Here is a 22,254-nt window from a genome sequence, read left to right as displayed (position 1 = left end):
AGGCCTCTGGTAAAATGCCTTTATCAATGAGAAGCTGCCCGATAAATGGCAAAGTAGTAGCTCCAGTATTGTATTGAGAGGGTGGATTTAATCTGGATGAGCAGGAAGACTTAAGATCATTCTTTCCTCTACGTAAAACAACAGGATGTGCTATTAGCATCTGCATTAAAGCTGGTCACCAACTTTGTGTTCGCCAGTTAGGGACTAAGACTAGTCTTGTGCTTTTATCTTGTACTATTTTTTGTAACCACTTGCAAAATAATGCTAAAAGGTGGGAACGCATAAAATGTATAATTGGCCCACAATATCGTAAAGGCGTTGACAGCTATAGCATACGGGTAAGGTTGGTATGAAATATAGGGTTTCACTTAATTATTCAATCTTGACGCAAAGAAATCAATTTTCGGAGTTACGTCTAGTTTTTGGAGGGCACACGTAAACAGAGTCTTGTTCAACTGCCATTTTGTTTCTTTGCGTCATATTCGAGATTCTCGATCCGCAGTGACATTTTGTAATCCTGGAATGTTAGCTGCTGTTAACCAATTATCATACGAAATGCAACAGGTCCAGACATTGCACTACAACTTGTAAATAGACTTTGAGTAACATGTGCCCATTTCATTAAGCAGGCTACAGCGGTAGTATTATCAATTAATACCTTAACATGCTTACCTTTAAGTTCTGAAGAAAATGACTCAAGGGCAAACAATATCACAAGAATTTCCAAATACGTATTTCATATAAGCGACAAATTTTTTGACTAAATATTCTATTGAATTTAAAAACTTGAACATTGATGTCAGGGTTAGTTTTGTTAATGTGGAGTGCCTCTTTGATTTTAAGGGTAAATGAGGTGTCGGCAGTGTCGATGATTTTGAAGCAAGAGGGTGAATAGTTGGTTTTACATGAGTGAGATTTAAGAAGGTGTCGGTAGATATGAGAGTTTTTCTGTTTCACCATTTAAATCTATGGTGGTATATGAATTCAATTGCGCGAGATGTAATTCCTTATACATTGGTGAAACTTCGCGCGCTTTATCCACCAGAATCAGGGAACATACCACAACTGACAAAAACTCTCATTCTACCGACACCTTAAATCTCACTCATGTAAAACCAACTATTCGCCATTTTGCTTCAAAATCATCGACACTGCCGACACCTCCTTCACCCTTAAAATCAAAGAGGCACTCCACATTAACAAAATGAGCACTGACCTCAATGTTCAAGTTTTTAAATTCAATACATTATTTAGTCTATAATACGCTCCGACTCTCCCCATTAATTTATCTTATTTCCTTTTTATTGTTGTAATTTATGTATCATATTACTTTTATATAAACCTTGTATCACTTATTATTTCACTCATACTGAAGATGGCATCATGAGATATCGAAACATGTCTATTTTCAAAAAACTTGTCGTTTATATTAAATGCGCATTAGCAATAGTGCTTTTACGAAAGTATGGAAATTTCCAAATAATTTATATGATTGGAAGCCTCCGAGGGCGTCCAGTAACTCACAGCACATACACCATTTTGGGAGCAGCCCCACTCTGTCAACAACACATCTCTTGTTAGGCATAAGCTTGGTTTATTGTGAGTAATTTGTCTGTAAGACGTGCATATTGATGAATGCCACCATCGTAAATCATGTACGGCCTCTGAAGACAGGGTCATTGTTTTGTCAAAATTACCCCGGTTTAACATAAAGGCATCGCTTTTATCCATTTCCAGCCAGCGATAATGCAGCTGGCTGTACATTATTCCCGGGAGACTTGAAGTTAGAGTTCCCAAAATCCGAGCAACATCCCTTATTTTTGGGTGAGAAGCGTGTAAGAGCCCATGACACATGCGTTGAATCTTCTCAGCTCGTTCTGTCGCAACGGATATTCGCATAAAAACTGAGTTGAGTCAGAAACCCAAAAAAAGAAATTATTTGTAAGGGAACTAAAACTGACTTATCCGGATGTACGTAAAACCCCACTTCACTAAAGAAGCAGATGTTGTCTCAAATATTCCAAACACATGAAGCATATGTGTTGGATGTCAGCCAAGTATCATCAATCAATCCTTCCGAAATATGTCCTTTTTGACGTAAATTTGAAAAAAACTGGTTTGAGGAGTTTTGTAAATTTTCGTGGCAAATAGCTAGGCAGTTAGGAAAACAGACAAATTTATAAAGTTGCCCTCCCACCAAAATATGAGGAATTTTTGATATGCTGGGTGAATAGGTTCTTCACCCATCTTTGAGATCAATCTATGAGATCAATCTTTTAAAGCATCTTTGAGATCAATGGATGCTATGAAACAATTTGGTTTCATAAGCCCACCAGCAGACCAAACAAACTCCATTTTAAAATTGTGATATCAGACATGCCTGTTTAAGGATTTCAGATTAGGAATCATGCGATAAGAATCGTCTTTTTTGGGGCAGTGGGAATTGGAGATACAAATTACCTTGCATAGCATTGCATTACCCTCGACTCTGCAATGCCATGCAAGAAAAACGCAGTGCTTTAAGTTTGAATTGTGAAAGTCAAATAATATTTGTAATAATTTACTTTACAATGACGTCAAGACAATAACGTATACTTATTGAAGGAAAATTACTGGAGCTAGTTTGCATTTATTATGACGTCTGAATACACGTGAGAGTTACAATAAAATTGCTGCAAGCCAATAACTTCTTTGAAATCAAAGTACATTGTCTTATGTAGATAAGATAAGTTGCTCGCACTTATTTCGTTTACCTAAGTGAATTGTAAATTATTTTCTAAATAATGACAGCATCACAAAAACCAGTGCTTGCTAAACAAATTTATGGGGCTGCTGCAAGATACTCTAACAATAACAATCTTCAACTACATTATGGCAAAAAGCCTGCAACCAAAGTTGGCATTAAAAAAGATGATAAATTTTGGATATGGCTGCGGAACGAGGAAGCTGACCTTGTGTATCGGAGAGATTGTTGGAAAAAAGGTCGAGTGGTCGGTGTTGATACAGATGTAGAAAAAATTCCCTACGCTATTTAACACAATTATAAAGTTTAAAAAACGTTTTACTTGAAATTGGCGAAAGTAGATGTTAATTTGTACAGCGAGACAAATCCTTTTACGATGTCTATTTTAGCAATTTTTCCTTCCATTGGCTTACATTAGATGAAAAGGTAAAGTTTTTGCACACGGCTTTTGAATGTCTAAAACCAAGTTGCAAAATACCTCTTCATAGTCACGAAGGCAATCAAAAAATGGCTCTATATGTGGAATATTTATTCCCAAAGAGACAGAACGCTGAGATTGATGATGAATGGATGCAGATGTAAAGCTTCAAACTGTATGAGCCATTGGGCTTTATATAATTTAATGTTTAAATCAAGTCATATCTTTATCAAAATATTTTAGATGAGTGTTGTTTGAACATTACTAATATCTAATGCACTATACTAAAGCATTAAATATTCAGTGTTGAAACCTTTAAAGTTACTGTACTGTATATTTCTTCAGTACTACAGTTTTTGCTTTAAGAAACAGTTTGAGCTTATTTACCTTTAGAGTACAGAATGGAGATTTATCATATGCATTATTGTTGCTTTTTTTAAAGAAAAGTTTTCTCACTTTTCAAAGCTTTTCTACAATTTTATGCTTCTTATTTCTTTTCATGAGATTGATGTTATAAAGGTAATATAATCCAATAACTTAAAATTTCTAAAAAGCTTTTAAGCTTCTAGCCTAAAAGTACACTAAAGGTATTTAATTCATTTGGTTTTATTGCCTTGCTATAATATATCTACTTGCTCTACATCATTCTTGTATGAACAAAACACCAGATGTGGATACTTAGAGAACAAAATGCACTACCAACTGCTTATGAAATTTATTATTGAGGTGAAAACTGTGTTAATCATTCAAATTGTGCACTTATATTGCAAATATAGGAAAAACAAAACAAAGTGCAAAAGAAGGGTAAAAGTACTAAAACCACAATTGAATTATAAACACCATTGGAAGCATAAGTGTTTTGATGATTATTTGCATTTTGCCCAATTCATATATCAATACAACAAAATCAAAATGCACTGCAACTTTACAATTATTTGATGCAGTTGCACTTCAGAACAGCACAAAAAGGGTACTTAAAGTAATTTCTATACAATATTGTTTGCTTTCATTTACCAAACCTATGCAGACTTGAGTCATTTTGAAATTTATTATGAAACTCAGTTCAGAAAATCCGATAATATCCAGAGATTCAATATTTACTTTTTTAAAGAAACAAGTAAAAATCCCACAATTGTAGCGAAGAAAGCCATTGCCCATTTCATGAAAAGAAGCAAAATAGCAATGATAACAAATAAGCTAACTTCTCTCTCGTGAACAGTTGAGATGAACTATGATATACTTTTATGTATAGACTAAAGATTTTAATCGATCAAACAAGTTTGACGCTGATAAAAAAATTGCGCACATCTGCATTCATACATGTGTAGCCGACATATAGCTCTTTCGTCGATAGTTATAAATGCATCCTCGAACGAGCGGATAACTGACAACCACAGTTGACTCGATGTTATGAATTTAAGGTTTTTACCTTGATTTTCATCAAAAAATTGCTTGCCGGATCCCAAATACACACATACATTTTCCTCACTCTTTCTTCAGGAGGGAGGAGTGGGAAATTGTAAAATTTTTGGAAAAGCGGTCAATTTCGGTAAATCTCAGCGGCAAAGGACGAAATACGCCATTTTTTGGCGTCATCAGATATCTAAGGTCGCGCTTGAGATAGCCGCTCCAGTTATTATAGAACTCAATGGTTCTAACGTATCCGTTACACGAAGTATTTACAATATAAGTTTTGCAACCGCTGTCCAGTTCGCTAGTCAGAAATCTCGACGTAGGGTTGATTTTGTCAACTAGCATTTCTTTTTTTCGTCTAATGCTTAATTTTTTGAGGTATCGTTTATAATTTTCAACAGCAGTTTAAAACAAATTTGGACATATGCTTGCTTTTCTCATATGTCACTTATGATTCTCGACTAGCGGTTGGAATTCTCGATACACTTTTGTTATGTTTGGCGTGCCATAATTGAGATAGCCGCTCCAGTTATTATAGAACTCGATGAATAGAGCTCAATGTTCAAAATGCGTTTTGATTTTTGGTGGAACTTGCAGTTACAGTAAATAATTTGAATTCGTTAATATTTTAATTTCATTGAATTTTCTCTTTTGACAGACGGCTTAAATATGCCAGGTACACCTTCAGACTTGGGTAACAAAGGGCAAGAGCAAAATTCTATCACTAATTCATCAAATACTTTTTTTTTGCATATTATTTTCACGCAAAGTCTAAATTTTATCGGGGGTAGTCCTACTCATTTCAAGCTGAACGTTTTTCAAATAGCAGCTTATGCATTTAGGCACATCAAACTATATGTTTGGGGCCATTTATTAGAAGATATCCGTTATATGGAAAGGCTTCAATTACTAATTCGTAATAACTACTGAGAACAACCAGAAAACGAATATAATTTTAAATGATAATAAAAAAATTTACTATGGATTTTTCAACCAATCATACTATACGCTAGTTATTTATCTGTTGAGGCGTTTTCGATCAACACAATACTGAGCCATTTGTTGTAAATTGTCATGTCAAATTAGGTAGCGAGTGACTGTTTCATATTATAGATTATAAGACACAACGGATGTTAAGAGAACACTTCCTCACCGCAATGCGTCATTACGGTAGGATGTAGGTAGAAACGGAATATTCAACTTTTGGCAAAGTTGCGCGTCATATGTAAACGCCTAAAACCACTTCCGAATAATTATATATAAATATAGCTTGCAAGCGTTGGTTTGGGGTACGGAAAAAGTTGACATGATTGGTGTATGAGCTGGTCATACAAATTTGATAAATTAGAGTCGTATTGCAGAAGGCAATAAATTTCAAAAACGCAGTTCTAGGATTGACGGTTGCTCGTAATCTTAACGAGATCAAATTTTATTACGTATCGCGAAGAACCAACGCTTGGAACGTAAAATCGTGCACAACACTGTAAATATAAAGTAAATGGTTTGAACCAGGGAGTATCGTTACATGTTTGTAAATATAGATCGTCCAGGTTGGTATAGTCCTGAGAAGGACTGTTTTTGTTGTTGTTGACAGACGTTTCGACAACCTTAGCGGTAATCATCTTCAGAGTCAAATGAGGAGTAAACGTCAGGTTAGCCGTATCCCTGCAGCGGTGGTTACAGCGGTGACTGTAAATATCTGATTGAAGTGTTAAAATATTATATTCAAAATACAGTCCCATCGTTAGTGTAAAGTTTGAGAAAAGTGAACCAGCACTTCGCACAGATTGTGCGAAACCATTCAAAAATATAAAAAGTTGAATATGAATGTCCTGCACTAGAGCATGGGTGAAAAATTTTTGCATGTGCTTTAATGTATGATGTACAATTAAGATAAGCAGTATTATCATTTTGATTGTTTAACTGCTTGCAAATATTTATCAACCTTTATAATTATGACGTCATATTAAACAATAAATCTTGATATTTGTAAGTATAACGTCTCACTTACAAATAATAGTTTTTACTGCATTGCTGAAGCCAAAAAAGCAACTTTTGAGGAAAATCGTTAAATATTGACGTTGGCAACAGTTTCTAAAAACGATATGCAAAAGCTTTTGAATAAAAGAATGTGGTAAACGCTAAAAAAGCAACAAAGCTGGCTTTGAACATATTTTAAGCGTACTTAAAGAAGAAGAACTTGAAGAAAAATTACGCAGTTTTTGAAAAATGTTGTGGGTCGATATATTTTATAATAATATTTTAGTTGGTTGAGGTGTGTAATACAACCATTTTATTGAATTCATCTTTTGCCTAATGTCAAGAATTATTTGAACGTCGGTCAACGTTATCCTCGCTTCGGCAGATACCATTGTCCTAGGTCAAACTTTGAATATTTATTGATGGCATATGGCAAAACTCGTCCAAAATTTTTATATAAATAATGATAATTTTTGCATGCACTTAAATTGATTTTATGTAATTTAGATGGTACTTTGTACATTGTCTACATGAATAAATATACAGCTGAATCACAACTTTTATGTGTTACTTAAGAGATAAGAAAAGACTCTAGTCAAGTTGGCTACTTCGATTAATGGAAATGTTTGGAAACGCTGATTGAAGTATTGAGATATTCGATCCACAGCTTAGCTGATGTGTACGGCGTACTTTCTCAACAAAATGGGGCTTTTAATTTTTTGAAAACTTATTTATAAAACTTTTGACGATAATTCAATGTTTTTTCCTCCATGCATTGATTACAAGTTTTTATATGCAGTTTACGTCAGAAAATATTTATATTGCTATATAAAACTGGATTATATCTTCTTTGCTACAATCTGGTTAACTGTGGGATCATAACAGTCCACACTTCCATCGTCGTTTCTAAACAATTCCGCAAACATTTTAAACGCACTCAGCGAAAGCATTTCGCTGTCATGATAATCAGAAGCCACGACAAAGTTGACAAAATCACGGATTGTTGCATACCTATAAGTTTCTAGATAAAAGTCATTTGAAATTATTTCAAAACCGAAATCCCTTAAAATAGATTCACTTTCTGATTTGTTTATAAAGAATGGAAGCGGTCTAATATTTACTTCATCCTTCTTACAAAACGAAAAATGTTGATCGTTCAAAATCATTCGTTCAACTTGTTTCATCACGCAAGGAGCTTCCTGGTGACTCTGAATTGCAATTACTCCTCCATGCTTTAGGCTTTCGAAGGCAACTCGCACAAATTCTTTCTTTCTTTCTGGAGAAAGCCATTGGAACACAAAATTACTAAAATGGACATCGTAATACGATTTATTTCGTTGAATAAACTCAGTCGAACTATCGCCATGCTCAAATAACACGTTGTTGTTCACGCTCAAATGCTTTTGCTTTGCGTATTGAATTCTCCCAAAGTCTGGATCGACACCAGCCACTCGACCCTCTCTGCCGACAATTTCCCCAAGAAATGAAGTCAACTCTCCTGTTCCGCAACCCATATCCAAGATTTTGTCTTCACGTTTTATATCAGCAGTTATTGCAAGTGTTTTACCATAATGCACTTGGATATCATTATTTTTAGAATAGGCCTCAGCAGCCTCGAATGATCGTTTCTTTAACACTTCAATTAGGATAACACGGTACGAAAAATGTTTATATAACACCTCTATGGTGTTCTCTCCTTTCTATGGAAACCCTCCTTTTATTAAGATTTTTAAGGAAGGTTCAAACATACGTTTTTGCAGGAAAGACGTCAATATGAGACGTCTGGGAGGTAGGGGGCCTAAAGACATGACATCTTAAAGCCCCCTACCCCATGCACATTTTCTTGGTCTTTTATTTGATTTTAACATTCAAAGTCACCAGTTTCACATGTTTGACCTGGTAGTTTGTCACAAAAACATTAGTTTACAATTTGGAATGTCTTGATCATCAAATTTGTGGAATGGTTTCTTTTAGATGTTCCAACTATTAGTATCATATGCACATTTTAACATACTTACTTTTTGGGATTTCTGGGGCTTTCTCAATAAATGAAGATTCATGATTTCCACTTTGCAGCTGATAAGTAACCCATTATTGATGACTCATAGACAGGGTATGCCAAGTTTTTGAAGTTCCTAATGAATGAGCCTAGTCGTTTAAAGTAGTCATGCTTAGCTTTGTACCGCATACACCAGGCATGAACTAAAGGGCCATGACTAGAATTAGAATTAAAATAACAACCTAGAATTTTTTTAATGTATCCTTTCCCATATTTATTATTTAGAATATGATAGTGTTGATCACCTCAATATCATTGTGGGCATATGGATCATAAAGTGCATTATTGGGATGATAGAACATTGGATGGATGATGTACCTTACCATGCTTTTTTAGACTGTTATCATTTAATGAAAACTTCTGCTCACAAATCAGTGTTGGCTTGTTCTTGTTGTTATAATATTCGAAGTCATAACTGGAAATGCGACTATTTAGCTCTTCCAAGGTAAGGTAATGCTGTACTTTTATGTAATGTTTTAGCATTTCTTTGATTTCGTATTGTAACATACCCTCCAGAATATCGTGCATTGCATCAGGTGGTAAACCTCCAACAATCTTTTCTCACTGATGTGTTAGAAATCACACCTTTATTTAATATCGCAAGTAACATGTTTTTTTGAAAGGGGAACTTAAACCATTGGTACACATAAACTAAAATTGTTACGTACTTCGTTATAAGTACAAACCAATTTACATGCACTTCGATACTTTAAGTGTTTCATTTCGCAGCTTTCAAAGAAACTGTGATATTCTTCTAACAAAACTACTGGAGAAAAAATCATCAAGAGGAAGAGATGTCATAGAGTTATTGTGCGTAAGTGCATATACTGATGTAATAACTTTGTATGAAATGTACAAAGGCAGTTTACCATTACCCATGTGCTACTGGAGATCCAATTTACTACCCCTATAGACACCGTAACTTCCCTAACTAGGTAGTTGGTTAATCAATATGCTCAGAACACGACTTTCGTTTAAAACGTCGAAGAACCAATTATTGCTGTCAAAGCGCCATAGAGAATCATTAAAATGCAAGTTCTCAAAGTGGCCCCAAGAAATAAATGAGCATAACATAAATCCTAACACGGTTTTTATATGCACATGAAAAACATGTGACTTGGCAGCCTCGAATAATCGTTTATTTAACACTTCTTTTAGTACTGTAGTCATTGCATTAAAAGAAAATTACACTATGTTTTATCAATTAGGATAACGCGGTACGAAAAATGTTATATAACACCGCTATGGCGTTCTCTCCTTTCTATGGAAACCCTCCTTTCATTAAGCTTTTAAGGGAAGGTTCAAATATACGTTTTTGCCAAAAAGACGTCAATTTGACGTCTGAGAGGTAGGGGGCTTAAAGATATGACGTCTTAAAATTCTCTCGAATTATACGCTCATAAACACTGAGTATTAAGAATTTTGACAGCCAGTATGACAGCTAATTAGTGTCAATTACGACAAAAACATGCAGTTTATGAGAGTTGCTTATTGCTGTGTTTGTTGAACAACTAATTCCAGTTATACGCGTATGAATGCACACATATAATCAGCGCCGAAGATTAAATTAATAAAGTAAGTATATAGTGAAAGAATTACCTCTAATGGAGCCTGACGTCTTTAAGAACGGGAGGGGATTGTGAGAGACGTCATATTGACGTCTTTTAGGCAGAAATGTATAGTTGACCCTTCCCTAACTCAGTGTGACTGTGTCGACATCATACTATTCTTTGTTTGAAGACGTATTTCTGTTGTAGAAAAATAATGCCAACATGCACTGTCTTTTGATGTCGTATAGATGTTCATTTTTTAAAGCAATTGAAGCTCTACAAAGATTGCCTGTGGCAGCGACACAAATGATTTTTCAGATTATTAAATGATGTCTTGTGATTGCTTTATGGAATAAAGGGGAGAGAGGAAAATTTTTCCTTTCGATAGTAACTTTCAGTGTTTATAATTGTTATGACGTCATGAGTATACGTGCACGAGTCAATAAAAGATTTGCAAGCCGATGCCAATACTTTCTTTAAAATCAAAGTAGCTGGGCTTTATATATATAAAATAAGTGGCTCGTATTTATTTCAATTATCTCATTGATTTCATTTTCTAAATAATGATAACATCACTAGAAGCAGTGCTTAACAAACAAATTTATGGGGATGCTGCAAAATACTCTAGAAATAACAATTTTCAACTCCATTATGGCAAAAAGCTTGCAATAACACTTGGCATTCAACAAGGCGATAAAATTTTGGATATGGGTTGCGGAACGGGAGAGCTGACCTCGTTTATTGGGGAGATTGTAGGAAAAAAAGGTCGAGTTGTCGGTGTTGATCCAGACATGGAAAGAATTCACCACGCTATTCAGCACAATTATAAAGTGAATGGAAACGTTTCATTTGAAATTGGCGATAGTTCAAGTGAATTTTTACAACAAAACAAATCCTTTTACGATGTTCATTTCAGTAATTTTTCCTTTCATTGGCTTACATCAGATGAAAAGAAAGAGTTTTTGCAAGCGGCTTTTGAATGTCTGAAGCCAAGGGGCAAACTAGCTCTTCAGAGTCATGACGGTTATCCGGAAATGGTTGCCTATGTGGAATGCCTTGTCTCAAAGAGACAGAACGCTTTGAATGATATCAATGATAAGAAACCGATTCATTTTTTTATGTCTAAAGCTGAAACCACATCCCTTATTGAGGAAATGGGCTTTGAAATCATTTCAAGTAATTATGATATTGGAAAACAACGTTATGAAACACTAGACGATTTCCTTAACTTTTTTGGCGCTTCTCATTATCACGCTACAAACTTCTCCAACAGTGAAAGAAAAGAATTTATGGCACGTTTCGGCAACGGAGATGGCAGTGTGGATCTTGTTGACCAAAAAGTTTACCAGATTGTTGCAAGGAAAGACTGCAGAAGCGATTAAAGAGCAATTTTCATATCAGGAGACGACTGCGAAAGCTGTTAAAAATTGATTTTAATATTTCAGTTGCTTCCTCGTTCTTAATTTTAAGATATTTATGGTTATTAACAACGTTATTTTAAAAGCAGGCAAATTAAGCAACTGTATTCCTGATGATTGTAAATTAGGTGTCCAGGAAAGTACAAAGTATAGCGTCAAGTAATTAATTCGACTATAGAATGTTTAGTAAAAACAAAAAATAATAGGAATGCCAATAATTTCGCAATTAAAAGCAATTGGACTTTGTCTCATATCTAAAGTGCTTTTTCTAACATTTACTATAAGGATTGTTGAACAGTGTAATCGTAACCTTTTTGGTGCACAAGGTTTGCATATGTCATATGCCAGCAAGCTATATTATCAAATGCTTCGCGATCGGTATTTCCAGAGTCTTCTGCATATCGTTAAATTTGGGACATTTATCATTCACTTGTTTGTACACATTAAATCATTTTCCAGGTTCCGTCATCGTATCGAAATTAACCTTTTCTATTGTAGCTTTCATAAATTTTGCGTTGGATAATATTACCACAGTCTTTAACTTTTACAATCTATTACACCAATGCACCTTGATATTGTTATTATGGCATCTTGTAACTGTTATGTTAATTACTTTATTTACATAACATATCCTTCAAATCTTATGTTAGTTATTTACATTGCATCTCTACAAAATTTTTGTATGTTATTGATAATTTTTTAAGGAGTATATGCATTGCTACAAGGGTAAATATATAATTGATTCCTTTATACGTTTTTCAAGCGATCACGTTCGTTAGCAATAAAATTTGAGATAACTAATCCTTGAACTTTGTAAACGTACGCAGGCTATATGATGTATAATTAGTTTTCTCGTTAGTTTCTACGCAAAACATTTCCTTCAATCACTACATCAGTCTGTTTTCGCCTTCTTGAATTTCTCAATTTTTGGCATATTTTCGCATATTTTTGCAATTTTGTTTATGGAATGATGAGTTTTATGTCCAATTGCTGGGGTAGTAGAGTCTCAGATAGGCACCTTACATAAAAGTGCTTTTGACATAACCTTGTACCCTAACTTGAACTGTCGTTCAGTGTGCCATTTTTTGCTTCACCGCAAAAGCAATATAGCATATTAGCAATAAATTTTGGCTATCCCGTTGTTTTGTTTGTTATATATATAGAACGAATATCCGTTCTATTGTGAATATGCGTCATGATGTCATGCTTATCATGTTTATTATGCCTACAGAATATGTAACTAACCGGAATGGTCACTCCTTTGATATTTTTGGTCACACCGACAATTGCCGGAGGTAACCGTCGCCATGTTCTTGGGTAGTAAAGTGAGAGAATCTTACTATGAACAATATGGCCAAAATTGGATTGTTCAGTTTTAAAATGATTTTTATGTAGTTTAAGTGGACAATCTTTGACATTTTTATAATTATATTAAAGAGAAGGTAATATACGCTTACTTCGTCGACTCTTTTGATATAAAAATCTAATTTCACAATACAATTTGACTGCGATTTTTTGGGAGTATACTCGCCTACTCGGCGGCTTCGACTCGTAGGTTTTAGTTTATCTTTATTGTTTTAGCAATTCGTTTAAAGTATTCCCTGGAAATATTACGTAGTACTTGTATATATACAATATATAAATAATAATGCTAAATACTTTAATGCTGGTATGTGCTTTAAAGGAGGTATTGTACAAATAACCAGGTTAAAATCAAAGTGTTATGTTATCGAACTATACAAACAATATTTCTTGTTTTCAACATTGGGATGACAATAGATAAATAGAGTTTCTCACTACTGCTTCGTTAAGTCCTTATAGAAGACATGCAGTGTATTTATTTTAAGAGTGAAAACCTTCACTAACTTAGTTTCATACCTATTTTCGATTAGTCCTGTTTGTAAATATTCACTAAGTTTGGTGGGCATTTGTAAGTATTTCAACGAAAGCATTTCCTAGGAATTTAGAGTTACATCATATCCAAGCGTAAATATGAGTGATCAGCCCAATTATAAACGGTACATGACCTTATATTTGCTATTATATTTTCTATGCTCTAATGGTACTCATTTAAAGCGTTCAAACACGTAAACTTTAATCTCCAAAAGAATGAAGCCTAGTTAAAATCATTTCTATTGTTCCTTTTAAATATACGTCACGTCATATCTTATTTGTAACTGCTTTGGACAACATGGTAAAGATAAACTAAATCCTACGAACTAACCACCGAATATATTCCCGAATAAATCGCAGTTGAATTGTGTCGTAAAATTAGATTTTTACGTCAAAAGAGTCTACGAAGTAATCGTGTATTACCTTTGGGTAAATCTATAATCGGGTAAAATCACTTGAAGTAATCGTGTATTTGATATACACATAAAAATGGAATACATAGTCCATTTAAACTCCATTAAAAGCATTTTTAAACTCGAGAATCCATTTTTCGCCATTTAGGCCGTATTCTGTGAGTAGTTATCGTGCAGTTCCGTTGCCATTAGTCGGGCACTAAGTTTAATTTATATAAATCTATGGATTTTTATGTAGTGAATAAAAATTTACTTGTTGTCACGCGTATAAACCTGCAGTTTGGTGAGCATTTTGCCATCAAACATCGACAATTTTGCTTCTTTGATACTTAAACGCGGCCATTGTTCTTTTTCAATACTTCATGCAATAAATAGCTATTGTACTAGTTATAATCTCTAACGTGGCTCATGTTTGCGCTGCTTCTGACTTGCATTGAACTAAAATAAGGAATTAAAATGTGTATCTGTATTGGTTAGAAGCAATAAATTTACCCTGTCATTATTGCTTGTAAATTTAGGAAACAATTTAGTTGTTTCATCCGCGTAAAATGCGGTAGAGACCAAATGATATCCATGGGCCGGGTGCACGGAGCCAGGATAGCGTTAACCATCAGATATCAATTTTTTTAAACGGTTAAAAACTTCTTAAAAAGGAAAATAGAGGGTTTGAGCTGAGCAATCATTGAAATAAAATATTGCTTAAAAGAACCTTTTACAAGTTTGAAAATTTTACTCTCTATCCAAGCTTCATGTAACCGGCTCCTGTGCGTCAGATACTGATTTGAACTCAATCTGCTAATCCAGTGCTTGCACTTAAATCCTTGCAAGTTAGTAAGTTTTTTGTCAGTCAATATCTACCACCACAGCAAATGCTTCAAAGGCGACTGTAATAATCGATATCATGTGCTACGATATAATCTGAAGATAACTTTATGCATTTTTTTAAGACACAAATAGTAGCAATCTACGGAAAATTAGTGCAAAACGAAAAAAAAAACAAAAGGACTGCATCATGACCTTTGAAATTTTAACTTCACTTTAAAAGAGAAAGTGGATAACTTAGCTACTAATTTTCTGAAGTTTCTTTTAAAAAGTTTTTTGGAGTGCAGAGAAATTTGCATGACTCTTGATGGTGATGAGAGGGAAATTGCAAAAAGAACGGCGTTAATAGAAGAAAACGAGCCAAGGTCTAGATGAAGTCATTCTGAGAATGTTGTTCTAAGTTTACCAATAAAACGTTTATATGTAAATCGAACGCAGACTCGTTGTGAGAAAGGGAGACAAAGATCGCACACCAAGCAACTTCGGTTTCTATTATGTTTTTCTTTTTATCAAAAACCTTATATTCTACCTTAAAAGCTTGCTTATGTATTCTTTTCACATTGAAAAGAGTTTTTTTTACATAAGAAACAATCTTTGTCTTCTTATAGTTAATAATTTCACCAAAAAATCTTCACTTATGGTGAAACGGCACTCGAAAGCGCAACATAGATCGATCAGTTATGGCAGAGACAGAAGATTGGTGGCAAATTTTTTCAAACGTTGCGTGCCATTTCAGTTGCTGATTGTTGCAGATCTGCTACACTACCCCAGAAAAGGTTAACTATCCATTGTTTAATCATACTGACCACTACAAAACTAAGAGAGAAACAGAAGTTCAATCATTTATGGTTTTCACAAATTTATAGCAACCTTACTAAAAAAGCTGTAAGAAATACAATACAATATCTTGAGCGCTATCGATCAGATCAATGAGCCAGTTAAAATAAAAAAGCTAATTATGCACTGGACAATGTGCTAAATCATTTTGTATGTATTTTAATTCATGGTGTTAATCACATATGTAATTAAAATAAGCACGAGTAAGTAATGATGATTTTCACCTTCTCGTAAATTGATTTAATTTATCTGTTGTATCTTTACTTTCGTGCAGTGAGTACGTATGTAAATATAAAGCTAAGTGGCTGTAAATCTAAATTATATCTTATGTGCTACAATCTGGTAAACTGTGGGATCGAATATACCAACACTTCCATCAACATTTCCAAACATTTCCATGAACTTATTTAGCCCACTCGACGAGATTTTTTTCCCATCTTTATAATCTGAAGCGACAAGGAAATTAATAAAATCGAGGATCGACGCGTACGTATAATTTACTGGGTGATATTCACTTGAAAAGATTTCAAAACCACATTCAATGAGAAGACTTTCTGTTTCTGATTTGTTTATAAAGAATGGACGAGCTCTTTTAAATGGGTCACCTTGCTGATAGAGTGACGAACAATGACTTTTGAAAATAATTTCTTCGGCTTTTTTTATCATTTCCTGGTCACCTTCGTGACTTAGAACTGCAATTCTTCCCCCATGCTTTAGGCTCCGAAAAGCGACTCGCCCGAATTCTTCCTTTCTTTCTGGAGAAAGCCATTGAATCACGAAATTGCTAAAATGGACATCGTAGTAGGATTTGTTTCGTTGGGTAAAATTAATTGAACTGTCGCCATGTTCAAATAACAGATTTCCGTGCATGTTCAAATATCTTTGTTTGGCATATTGAATTCTCCCGAAGTCCGGATCAACGCCGACAACTAAACCATCTCTGCCGACAATTTCGCTAAGAAATGAAGTGAGTTCTCCTGTTCCACAGCCCATATCTAAGATTTTGTCACCTCGTTTTATGCCAGCATTTGTAGCGAGTTTCTTACCACATTCTATTTGAACGTTGTTATTTTTAGAATATTCGACAGCAGCCTCAAAACTTCGTTTATTGAACACCGATTCTATAGAAGTTTTCATTGTTCACGAAGATACTCCCACCATGCCAACTCAAATGAATGTAAAAAATTTAGCGTACAAAAAAACAACAAACTCCATTACACATTATCTCAGCAATATTTTATGTGATATGATAATTTCTCAGTTCTAAGTGTTCATTTGTTCATATTATATTGCTGTATGCTCGCATACGTGTTTCCGGTGAACAAAGTTGTGTAATAGCAATGAAATTGGACCGGAAAACAAAATTTGCTGCTCAGCATCTCCTACGAGTATGTTTTTACGCATTCAGCTATGGCTTGTACCATATATATCGTCGTAATTTTTACATTAATTAAGTATGTGTGAGTGGAAAGATTGAAATAATTCACACATTAAGTTATAATTATTCATATTTAGTTTGCATAACTTTAAATGTATTACATTTAAATTAATTCTAAGATGCTAATTATGGTTTGAGAATCACAGATATTTACGGACAAGCGTAGACAAAGGCGTTCAATAATAGGACCACCATATCTATTTATTGCTCGACTGTTACGGTGGCCCACAGTAGTAATACAATCTTACTGATCAAATGATTCAAATCCAAGGAAGAGACCCTATACTTGTATTGAAACATGAAATTGGAAACGCTCTTGAAAGGGCAAAGGAAGAAGATTCGGAAGCATGGCATTTAGCAAGAGCGGCTATGATTATAAGAAGAGACATATTTCAAGCAAAGAACTCATTCAATGGAAAATTCTCCGAAGATTGTCAGTTCATGAAAATGATTAGAGTAGAGAAGTAGATTTATTTGATTCGTCTATTTCACAGCTGCCACCATTATTTTGTAATGTCCCACAAGTGAAACTAACATGTGGCGAACTTTATGCCCCTCCACTTCATACCGCTTTGGAAACTGTATCTACCATCGTCAACCAAAGGCAAGATCTAAAGGAAGACTGGCTTGAACATGTGCGACATCTCGTTGAAAAGGAAGACCTGAGTAAGGACGACACTTTTTTATGGGCAGCATATCGAGCATCAAAAACGTCGTCAACCTCTTACGAACCGGCAATCATTGCACTTCTCCCAATGATTAGGGAGAATGCTCATTCATTTGCAATGATATTACCCTCAATGAGTGTTGTTCAATCAGCTGTTCGTCATGTCTACTACTCTCAAACTCCAGTTATCGCCGTAGACCAGCCACTATTTGCTTTAGCCCAGCAAATTCAATGGACTCTTGTAAACAGTCATGGAGAAGATAAATTTGTCGTAATGTTTGGTGGCTTACACATTGAGATGACGGCTTTTAAAGTTCTAGGAAAATGGCTTGATGGGAGTGGCTGGACCGAAATTTTTGACTGACGCAGGTATATCTAACCAAGGTGTTGTACAGTCATTCATCGCTTGCAATCATTTGGCAAGAACAAAACGCGCACATCAAGTTACAGCAGCCAGTCTTAACTACCTACAACAAGATGCATATAAAGAGCATGTCATGAAAGTTGACAATGGAGAAGCTAAAGAATTCCACGTTTGGAAAGAAGATATGTCAAAGGATCATCCACAGTTTCTGTATTGGACCAGACTTTTGGAACTAGAATTACTATGCTTACAACTAGAGCGATCATTTAGAGAAGCTAATTTCACCTTATACTTCCAGTCAATTAAATAAATTGTTCCGTGGATGTTTGTTTTGGACAATGCTAATTATACAAGATGGCTTTCCGTCCATATCCGCGATATGTCGGAGCTTCCATTCAAACATACTGACGTATTTAACCAGTTCTCCAAGGGCTCGTTTGTGTTGCATAAACCGAAGAAACAGTTTTCAGCTATAGCATTAGATCATGCTCACGAGCAAGTTAAAAGAAGAAGGTGGTGCAGTGGGACTAACCGAAAATCTTTCAGCTTTAAGGGGATGGATGATTGCAGATCCAGAAATTGCACGAAGAATTAGGGAGTTCGAGATGAGTACACATGTGGACAGTCAGCTACACCATGAGCAAACTCCATCCATTCAAAGTGAATTTTATAAAGATGTCTCAAATGTCGTCCCTAATTTTCAACCGATTGGGAATCCTTTGGTAGAACAGAGCGAAGAACTATTTGTTAAAAGAGTTTAGTCAAAAGATAAAGTAAAAGTGCAAACTCTGAAACTAGACTGAGCTTTATTTTCAAGATTGTATATAGCCAGTCAAAATCGAAGTGGTGATCTCGATAATTTCCTTAAATATGAGAACCAACCATGGCCACAATCTCTCTCGCAAGCAGGAATTTTGCGTACTGGTAATAAAGCAGACTTAACAAAGTCTATCGAGCAGACTACCAAAGTTCAATCACCAACTCCCGATTTTATAATTTTAGATGGGGCTGTTGTTGTTCAAATGATTTCACCTGGAACTTGGGAAGCGTTTGAAGAATACGCACAGTTTGCTTTCATTCCTTATGTGTTAAAGCAATTTCAATCAGCTAAAAGAATTGATTTAGTGTGGGATATATACAAAGAAGATTCGCTGAAAAAAAACCACACGGGAGAAGAGTGGCATTGGTCAACGCCGCAAGGTTTCATCGACAGCACGTATCCCTACTGACTGAAAGGGCTTCCTGCGCGTAGATGCCAACAAAATGGATCTGTTCAATTTCTTTACTTAAAAACTTATTTCTCAGCAGAATCCTGAAGGAAGAGAAATTTGCAGCACATTTGAAGAAAGCGTCTTGTGCTTCCCTAAAAGAACCGAAGTATCAATGCTGGAATCATTGAATCGTGAAGAGACTGACAGGCGATTGATGGTGCACGAGTTAGATGCAAGTAACTGCGGCCACCAGAGGATTGTTGTAAGAACAAATGATACTGACGTATTGATACTGGCCATTTCAATTGTGAAAAACATCAAAGCAGAAGAATTATGGATTCTTTATGGTACAGGAAAGCACTCACGTTATATTCCCGCGCATATAATTGCATCAACTATCGGACCTGACAAGGCATCTGTTCTACCGTTGTTTCACGCTTTTACGGGGTGTGATACTGTTTCCTTTTTTGGAGGTCGGGGAAAGAAAACTGCATGGGATGTATGGAATTTATTTCCAAAGCTAACATTAGCGTTGCAAGAACTAAATTTGTTACCGGAAAGGATTGATTGTTCGTCCTTACAGGTAATTCAGAAACTGCCAAAGTCATGTATTATCTATCAAATAAGGTCTCTATTATGATTCATACGATGTTTTGCAAGTGATTGAGCGATATGTGGTCCTCTTATACGAACGTACAAGCAATCTCATCAGAGTTAATGAAGCTAGAGAAGAGTTGTTTGCAAATAGTCCAGGACACTGGATAACATTCAACCAACCCAAGAAGCGTTGCTTCAGCACACCAAGCGTGCGTTGTTGCAAAGTGGATTTTTCTGGGGGAAGTGCTGCTTTAAAAAAGCAGACTATTCCCACTCTGTCAGGTTGGGGCTGGACCGTGATGAAAGCTCTTGGTTACCAAAACGGACAAATCTCCCTCAAGTTAAAGATGTCTGTTATGAACTTATTCGTTGCGGATGCAAAAGTTAATGTTCTAGTCATTGTAAATGCGTCAAAGCACACTTAATTGTGTAATTGTGGGGGTGATTGTCAATAACATGAGCGCATTAAAATCATTTTAACGTTACTGTTCTTGGTTAGGCGCTTTTCCAATGTATTTGAGAAAGAGCAATAACACTAAACAAAAGTGCTGAGTCAGCACTTTTAAAACACTTTCAATGTAGAATATTTAAGAATGTATTGCTCAAAAGCAAAAGTTGTAATATAGTTTTTCTATCGTCTTTAGCTGTTGTATAAGAATATACGGAGAAATTGCGATGACTCAGAACTTTTGTTTTTTTTACTACTGATGACGTTATCGAACACGACATGCGCAGAACGCGTTGTAAATTTAAAATGTGGACTGGCCCTATATCAAAATTTTGTCTTTTGAGGCATGGTAAGACTACAAGAAAGTTTTACCCTTGTATCATACAAGTGAAGAATTTTACCATTAGCAGAAATACTGATACAGTTTGATATGTACTAGTAATCATGGTCGGTTTGTTCTGGTACACGTGTTTGGCTATCTTTAAAACAGGGAACGGGGAGTTGGGAAGGGAAGAAAACGAGAGAGAATTGGGAAAGGGAATAGTGGAAGGGAAGAGAACGGGGAATGAGCAGGGAGTGGACGGGAAATGGAATGGAATGTGCAGATCAGGTTATCGCCTTTGTTTTGTTACAAGTGAAGACAGTTATTAACTTGCACTTTGTTTTTGATGTCATTGTACCATTTTTTTTTACCATGTAACACCGTAAAATTGTGAAATGACTAAATAAGTTCTAGACAGTTCGAAATTTAAAAAAAATGGAGAATTACTGCAAACATTTAATCAGTTTACCTAAATCAAACCATTTCAAATTTTTTTGAGATCTATTGTCGTATAACACTTTAATAAAACATTTTCAAGGCAATACTATTGTTGATATCAAAGCCGAAACAATAAATAACCAAATTTCTTTAGAACCAGTCAGTCAGAAGTGAATGAATTGTACATTCAGCTAACCAGATTAAAAAGGCTTTTGGAATTAGGCAAACCTAATAAAAATCAAACATAATAACTTAGTGCAATATTAACAACTAAGGCCTGTTTCATACGTCGCATTTTACATGAGCCGAATGCATTTAAAACAAAAGATAATGGGGAATTTATCTCACTTTCCTTTTTCTTTAATGCACTCGGCTCATGTAAAATACGACGTTCGAAACGGGCCTAAAGTGTTTGAAAAAGTGTGATATTTGCAGTTAAAGGTATGCGAGATGAAAGACTTGAGTGGATAAGTGAGTGTGTTAAGATCAGTGTCTCTAAATCTGAAAGAGCGTACAATTGGCTCTCTTTTAGTGAAGTAGACCAACATTTTTTCGAGCATAAAAGGCTCAATCTTTAGCGAATTTACAAAACCACTTTACACAGCTCACCAATCTTCTTCTGCCTTTTAAAACTCCTGAAAATAAGACTGAGAATCGTTAAAAATCGCAACAAACGTTGTTAAGGCGAAACATTTACAATTTGTGTTGGAAAAGTCGAAGATACTGTTTACTAGCCAATGACAGAGTCATTTCGACCGTATTAATAATATTAATCATATCACTTATGTAATTTTGGATTCATATATCTTATATAAGTAAAACTAATAATTTAGTTTTGTCAATTGTAGTCTCGGTTCATTTCCAGTATATTCCCCGCACATTCCCCGTTCATTTCCCACTCATTCCCCCATCCATTCTCTGTCTACTCCTTGTTCCCTTCCCTTTCCCCATTCCCTTTCCCGTTCTCTTCTCTTTCCCATTTCCTTCTCATATTCCCCGTTCCCTGTTTGAAGTGATAGCGTTCATGTAAGTTGTAACTCGTTACTCGTTGTCACTGTAGTAAATGTACGTGGAAACCTCGTTTTTAAGATTACGTTTACACAACTCTGGATCGCTCTGAAAACGTTAAAAAGTGACTAAGCTAAGTTCCGTTAATACAGCACGGGAGCAGAATTTTTTCCGGAGAGGTGCAACCACACGTCAAAACTTCACTTTTGCTGGAG

At 35.2% G+C, this 22,254-nt stretch overlaps 2 protein-coding genes and 1 long non-coding RNA gene across 3 annotated transcripts in view; 2 read left to right on the top strand and 1 right to left on the bottom strand.

The window, feature by feature from the left end:
- The window catches only part of LOC124448092, a 47,965-nt gene extending 38,512 nt beyond the window's left edge, over window positions 1-9,453 (top strand). The window contains exons 2-3 of the long non-coding RNA XR_006948921.1: window positions 8,839-9,058; window positions 9,343-9,453. This is a non-coding gene — a long non-coding RNA (uncharacterized LOC124448092). The remainder of the gene's footprint in view (window positions 1-8,838; window positions 9,059-9,342) is intronic.
- A 1,222-nt stretch (window positions 9,454-10,675) lies between these two features.
- On the top strand, window positions 10,676-11,840 carry LOC124448076 (uncharacterized methyltransferase C70.08c-like). Its single transcript, XM_046999093.1, has one exon. It carries the CDS (start codon window positions 10,727-10,729, stop codon window positions 11,543-11,545), a length of 819 nt encoding a protein of 272 aa, XP_046855049.1. The 5' UTR covers window positions 10,676-10,726; the 3' UTR covers window positions 11,546-11,840.
- Window positions 11,841-15,551: 3,711 nt separating this feature from the next.
- Window positions 15,552-16,758, bottom strand: LOC124448075 (ubiquinone/menaquinone biosynthesis C-methyltransferase UbiE-like). Its single transcript, XM_046999092.1, has one exon. It carries the CDS (start codon window positions 16,681-16,683, stop codon window positions 15,865-15,867), a length of 819 nt encoding a protein of 272 aa, XP_046855048.1. The 5' UTR covers window positions 16,684-16,758; the 3' UTR covers window positions 15,552-15,864.
- Window positions 16,759-22,254: the final 5,496 nt, after the last annotated feature.

Source organism: Xenia sp. Carnegie-2017, unplaced genomic scaffold (genome assembly GCF_021976095.1).
Source record: "Xenia sp. Carnegie-2017 unplaced genomic scaffold, XeniaSp_v1 HiC_scaffold_23, whole genome shotgun sequence".
Taxonomy (NCBI): domain Eukaryota; kingdom Metazoa; phylum Cnidaria; class Anthozoa; order Malacalcyonacea; family Xeniidae; genus Xenia; species Xenia sp. Carnegie-2017.
Note: the sequence above shows the minus strand (reverse complement) of the source record. Positions and strands in the feature narration are given on the sequence as shown.

Bases quoted from the DNA above. Each gene is read 5' to 3' on its own strand.
- LOC124448075 (XM_046999092.1), bottom strand. From the start codon at position 16,683: ATGAAAACTTCTATAGAATCGGTGTTCAATAAACGAAGTTTTGAGGCT.
- LOC124448076 (XM_046999093.1), top strand. From the start codon at position 10,727: ATGATAACATCACTAGAAGCAGTGCTTAACAAACAAATTTATGGGGAT.